Source organism: Callithrix jacchus, chromosome 10 (genome assembly GCF_049354715.1).
Source record: "Callithrix jacchus isolate 240 chromosome 10, calJac240_pri, whole genome shotgun sequence".
Classification (NCBI taxonomy): Eukaryota; Metazoa; Chordata; class Mammalia; order Primates; family Cebidae; genus Callithrix; species Callithrix jacchus.
Window position 1 is genome coordinate 46,549,643 of NC_133511.1, and position 6,948 is coordinate 46,556,590.

Genomic DNA, 6,948 nt, shown 5'->3' on the forward strand with positions numbered 1-6,948 from the left:
GTAACTCCCTGAGTCTTGTGATAATCCGTGCGTGGTTTTGAAGCCAGAAGTGGCACGTTTTATCTTGTTCTCACCAAGAATGCGCTATGTGGCTTGATTTCCAACTCACTGATTTGTCTTTGATTTACAGAAAGCACAACTGAGGAGACTGAGCTGCAAGATGTTGAGTGTTAGTTAGCCAAGGCTGGACCCAACTGCATTCCTACCTCAAAAGGAAACCATTCTCCAACAAAAAGAGCAAGCACAGCTCTATACCCATTGTGTGTGGTCCTGTTGCAGCCCGTCCTGACAGGACAGCAGGAAGTTAACATTGATTGCATGGAGTTGAGGACTGTGGATGGGACAATGCCAGTTTTAGGACTCGTGCTAAGGTCAAGGAGAAGAGTGAGGCTTTGAACCAGGGGCTTTTCTTGGCTGCAGCATCGAGGCGATGCTTACCCATAACCAATGGCAGAGTACAGGTATTGGCTACGTCCTCACAACACTCACTGTGGCAGACAGGATGGCCTGTTGTCAGAGGCCCTGTATCAGAGGCCAGAGCATCTCCAGACGGATGTGCAGCCAGCATTAGAACATCCTCTCTGTGCTCCTGTCTGCTCTGCAACGGCTGTGCCCACCAAGCCCCCCATCTGGTATCCCACAAGCACTACTGTGGGAGCTATTGTAAGAAAACCTGAGACTTTTAGACCATCTGCTGCCTCAGAGCAGAGGTGGAAAGAGACGGGGTGGAGATTGGTGCTGTTGTGCTGCAGGGAGTTGCTTTGAGGTGAGGCCCTGTGGCTAGGAGCTTTACGGGAGAGGAGTTCAAAACTCTCCTCAGAGGCCAGCTTTGGAATACAAGGAATAGAGAGAAAATTATCTTTCTCTTCCTCCCTCATTCCAACGTTAATTGGATTTTCCCTCCTATGGCTCAGACTTAGGCCACTGAGTAAAACAACAGCTCATCTCTGCTATGGGCAGCACCTGGCCTCCTGATGTGCTAGATGCCACCTGCGCGAAAGCCGAGCTTACACAGTGGGTGATGCAGCTGGAAAATCTGTCATTTCGGGTTTGGGATCTGTCCCCCTCAGTCACTAACACTTCACATCCCAAGTCAGGCCCTTGCCTTCTCCTACCTGGGCTGAGGAATGCTTGGCCCTCACCTACCTCACAGGTATTAAGAGAAGCCCATATGCACAGAGTTCTCTGAGCAACTTATGAAAAGCATGAGGATTCTTCAAGGATCTGGAAAGCCATACTGGAAAATGCTATTCTATCTGAGTATTAGAAGTTGATAGAATCCCCTGAGCTCTTGGGGCTCCAGGTGAGACTGGGGACTGGAGACCACCACTAGCCTTGGCCATTATTCTTTCAGGTTGTTGGTCACCATGTTCACCTGTAAGTTTCTCCACCCCAACTTCCATTTGACAAGCTCTAAGAGCAGGCATGGATTTATTTTCCATTATCTTATCTCTCCAATATTCATAGCTACAGACCAAGCGTACCACCTGATGATGATGTGTTCCCAGTCCTCAGCTGCAAATTCACCCATACCAAGATGAAGAAGTGCTAGAACATTCCTTTCTCTTCTCCCTCCTTTCAGTTCTCCAATGTCCATATCTACTCTGTTTCCTAAGTGGCAGAGAAGGAGTTGCTTGGATAAGTGACAGCCCTTTCCCTCAATATTGAATCCAGAGTTATGGGAAGGGATCTCTCGAAATATTCAGACAGGAATTGTCAGTATCTAAAAATTCAAAACGTGAGAGCAGTTGGTCTACACAACTGATGTGTACCTCTAGCACCTGAAGGGTAGAAGATACCTTCAAGGCCCCTCCTATAGCCACACACATAAACTCATACACTGTGCCCTTTCCTCATACAGCAGTTGGAGGAACCAGGTACTGGGCCAGGACAGTTTCCAGTGCCGTGAAGAAATGAGGTGAGGAGTACCCAAGGGTGTCAAGGATAATCTGCTGATTTCCTTCTCATCTTTCACACAGAAAGGCCGCCAGCAGGAAAGCAGCTGGAGTTGAATAGTTGCTTGGGCCAGCAACTATTCAACTCCAGCAGGGCTGGTAATCTTCATAATCAAAGGAAAAGAATACGCACTGAGAGGCTTCCATGGCAGATGTCAATTAAATTCCCCCCAAATCTCATGACAGTTTATTCACATCAGTGTAGTGTGGAAAGTTACAATTTTTTTTAAAAGCCTCTTTCCTTGCTTTCCATTTCTTTGAAAAAAGGGCTTCTTTTGCATTTTTAAAGCTCTGCCATCCTGAACATTCCTGTGGAAAGTTTTAAAATCCAGAGCCTCGGCCGGGCGTGGTAGCTCACACCTGTAATCTCAGCACTTTGGGAGGCTGAAGAGGGCAGATCACGAGGTCAGGAGTTCGAGTCCAGACTGACCAACATGGTGAAACCCCTGTCTCTACTAAAAATACAAAAATTAGCTGTGCGTGGGGAATGGTGGTGCACGCCTGTAATACCAGCTACTCAGGAGGCTGAAGCAGGAGAAGTCTTTGAACCCGGGAGGCAGAGGTTATGGTGAGCCGAGATCGCACCACTGCACTCCAGCCTGGGTGACAGAGCAAGACTCTGTCTCAAATAATAATAATCGAGAGCCTGAGGTTTTTATTTTTCAAAAAATAAAAACCATAGAGATTAGCCAGTGTAAATGTTAAGCTATAAATTATGTTTCAACTGTGAAAAAAAAGTATTTTAAAGAATGAATGAAATAAAACCTGAAAATAAAGCCCTGGTCCTTTGTGTGTGCACCCAATCCTGCTGAGAACTCAGAGGCTCTGGATGCTATGTCAGTCAGGGTGAGCATAAACAAAACGCTCAATCACCAGCGGCCGGGTCTGGCACGTTTTAAGTGACAATGCAACTAAATACACTGATTCTAACAGTAAACGTTACTTAGCAATTCAGAAAAACTACACCTTATCAGCACCACCATTCCCAATCGTTGCCAGAAGACCAATTTGAAATGTATGCTTCCAGAATATTAACTGTAATTCAATAACATTCTTCCTGCTTCTGGGATGGGTTGAAAGTAGGATTTGACAACTGTACCACTCATTCAGTAGTGGATAAGACACTGCAGAACACACATGCTTTCTCAACAGACTGTCCTTTCAAAGATTATGATCCTAGAATCCCAAAGGGTATTTATTGTACTTTCTCATTTCACAGTGTTCCGGGTAGGCAGGGAAAGCTCATGTCCTCCGAAGCCCACATAAGATGGTAAATACCTGAGAGGGCAATACCTCACAAAGGTGAGAAGCAAAGGCAGTAAGAGAGAAGGTTATCAGGATATCTTGCCCCAGGCAAGAAGACAAAGCCAAACCCATTCCAAAGAGCTGGGTGAGTGTAATCAGGATTGAGAAGAGATGGCAGAATCGAATGCTGGAGATGTAACCATGACCAAGGAGCCGAATATGAGAGGGTGAAACCCCAGGGATGTGATTCTGACACTGCCTCCTTGATATCACTGGAGAGGATACTGGGGGAAGTGGAAACCCTCTCACTGGCATCAGCTTTTATATATCCAACATAGGTTTCTTCTGCCCAGTTTCCACGAAGCATGAGACACATCCATAGTTTACTAAAAGCAGAACAAATCCTCAAATCCTTGTGATCCCCAACTCAATTCCCACTAATGAATAGCATGAGTTGCCAGCTCTGGTGCCTCTCTGCATCCCTGAATCCACCCAACCTGACTGTCAGCTTTTCCAGTTCTTGAGGACATGGTTGCTGAGGTCACTATTTCTACTACCCTTTAAAATTAAGTTGGTATTTTTGGTTTGGCTTAATTATAGAGGTGGTAAATTTTTCTTTAAAATTCAAATGGCACTAAAGTCTATATATATTAAAGTAAAAGTTATCTTTGGCTAGAGTTAATTAACAAAAAACAAAGTAAAAGTTCTCTCTCCTTCCCTCAATCCAAAAGAAACAGTCAAATTTGGTGTGTATCCTCCTAGACTTTGTTCACGCAAATATGAGCATATCTGTGTGTATATATATGCCAAATACATATATTTAACCTATTTTCTTTTTAGTCAAATGAGACTCTATCATATATATTACGCTACAACTCGCCAGTCTTTCCTTAATGTGTCTTCCGCATTATTTCATGTCTACCTATTCCAAAACTTTATTCTTCTTGCCTGCACAATGCAGTCCATAGTATGAACACACTATAATTTTTTTTTAACAGAGTTTTACTCTTGTCATCCAGGCTGGAATGCAGTGGCGCAATCTCAGCTCACTGTAATCACTGCCACCTGGGTTCAAGCAATCTCCTGCCTCAGCCTGCCAAGAAGCTGGGATTACAGGTGTATGCCACCATACCTGGCTAATTTTTGTATTTTAGTAGAGACAGGGTTTCACCATGTTGGCCAGGCTGGTCTCGAACTCCTCAGGTAATGCGCCTGCCTCAACCTCCCAAAGTGTTGGAATTACAGGCATAAGCCACTGTGCTCGGATGGGTTTGTTTGAATACACTGTAATTGTTCATTGAAAAATTAATTTTTATTTCAAATGATATATACAAAAATCATCTTAGGCAAACTTTCTATTTTATCAGACTAGTTTCTTGAATCATGATGGCTTCCTCCTGTTAAGTAATGCATTCAACTCTATCTCCTGTGAATCTATTAGTCTTTTAGGGAATTCAGAGTCGATGTTCCACGATTTTGGTGGGTTTTACATAAAATTTATCGGAGATTGAGTATTGGTGGAAGAGAGGATATTGATAACATAAAATAAATCTAAAGTTCTAGTGTTAGATTTGGTCTTACAAAGTACACACTATCAAACCAAACTGGGGTCTCCTCACCTGCCACAGTAAGGCCAAGCACTGACACTGGGATTGCACCAAGAGAAAGCGAGGCATTCACTATAGGGCATCAAGCAAGAACTCCAATTCCCCAGTGGCTTACAGGTAAGGGTTTTAAAGGTGGGAGGCAAGGCCAGGTACAGTGGTTCCCACCTGTAATTCTCGCACTTTGGAAGGCCAAGGTGAGAGTATCCCTTGAGCTGGTTTGAGACCAGCCTGGCCAACATAGTGAGACCCTGACTCTACAAAAAAATTTAAAAAATTAGACAGATGTGGGGGTGTATACCTATAGTCCCAGCTATTTGAGAAGCTGAGGCAGAAGGATTACTTGAACCCAGGAGGTTGAGGCTGCAATGAGCAGCTGATTGCACTACTGCACTCCAGCTTGGGTAACAAGACCCTGTCTCAAAAAACAAAAACAAGAACCACCCCCCCCCCCAAATACCACAAAGGTGGAGAGGCAGAGGTTACAGCCAAAGTCATAAATCAATACATGGTGGCTATACATTGGTTTGATCTCAAAGATGGGACATCTTGAAGCAGGGACCTATAGGCCAAAGGTGCATTCAAAAATTTTCTGATTTGCAATTGGCTAAGGAGGAGCTTTGTCTAAAACTCTGAGTTAGAATGTTAGCTCCAGCTCATGGGCATGACCTCCTCCAGGCCCCTTAAGAAGAAATTTAGAACAAAGAACAGCAGTCCCAAGTTGTCCTGAGTCCCGGCTTATCAGTCTACATGCCAGCAAATACACTCAGTTTTTGAAAACAACTCAGGGACATATTTTAAGATGTTATCTTTAGTTTCTATAGGGAACCAAGCATCTCAACTCTTAACTTCCTTGGCAATTGTTTTAAGCTACCATTATCTTCTTGCTTATCAAGTTGCTTGTTTACTTCTCAGGACTACCCCAGAAATTCTCTCAAAGGAATTCAAGGTTTTTCCTTTATTTTCATGCTCCGGGTGCCCACAGGCCTTAACAAAAATATCTATTATTTTTGTTAATAATAACACACCTGCTCCATCTCACATATATAGGTAGGTTAAATTCCTTTGATGTTACAGGTGAGTGCTTGTCCAGATAGTTCTGTCCTAAAAATATTTTTCCCTCAGGTACCTCATGTTCTGATCAGACTTTTTTTTTCCAACTAAACAAAGTGAACTTACTAAATAGTTCACTTGTCCCTGTTTTTATTCAGCAGTACCTAAGGAACCTGGGTGCAGTGGCTCATACCTATAATCTCAGCATTTAAGGGCCAATTACAATTCCTGATCAACATGAGATAATCAGGGTATCATTCTGATTTGATGGTATTCCAGCAAAGAAATTTGATGAAAAGCACTCAATATCTTCACCGTATATAAAATATCACACAAATATGAAGGCAAGGACATTCTGAAATATTTTCTCCTAATAAATACAGCTGGTGTCTTACACATTCTTTCTAATTGGCTTGACTCTTAGAAGCACACTTACATAATGCTTCATATTTATGTACCACTTTAGAATTTAACATTCACTACCAACCTTATTGAAACCTCTCAACTACCACTGGGGTTAGCAGAGGAGGCATCTCTATCCTCATTTATATATAAGGAAACAGGTTCAGAGGGAAGCCTTGCCAAGTTCATACAGCAAGCCAGTAGTAAGGCCAAGATTCAAACACAGCTCCTCACTTGCTGAGGGACTAATTGGTTTTCTTCAAACTGTCTCCCAGGTTTCCACAGCACATCCTTCAAACTCCAGGAAATTCAGGTTAAAACACTAAACTAGAAAATATAAACATACACAAGGCACAAGAATTGCTACCACAGCAACTAAGCTACCATTTTCCTACACATTTGCTTTAGTTTCTACTATTTTTTTTTTTTTTTTTTTTTGAGATGAAGTCTTGCTCTGTTGCTAGGCTGGAGTGTAGTGGTGTGATCTTGGCTCACTGCAACCTCCACCTCCCAGGTTCAAGCAATTCTCCTGCCTCAGCCTCCCAAGTAGCTGGGACTACATGCATGCGCGACCATGCCCAGCTAGTTTTTTTTGTATTTTAGTTGAGACAGGGTTTCACCATGTTGGCCAGGATGGTCTCCAGCTCCTGACCTTGTGATCTGCCTGCCTCAGCCTCCCAAAGTGCTGG

General features: G+C 43.3%; 1 protein-coding gene across 1 annotated transcript in view; it reads left to right on the top strand.

Moving 5' to 3' along the window:
* VSTM5 (V-set and transmembrane domain containing 5) overlaps positions 1 to 2,731 on the top strand; it is a 36,659-nt gene extending 33,928 nt beyond the window's left edge. Inside the window, exon 4 of the mRNA XM_002754677.6 lies at positions 131 to 2,731. Coding sequence (XP_002754723.4) covers positions 131 to 174 — 44 coding nt within the window. The 3' untranslated portion in view covers positions 175 to 2,731. The remainder of the gene's footprint in view (positions 1 to 130) is intronic.
* Positions 2,732 to 6,948: the final 4,217 nt, after the last annotated feature.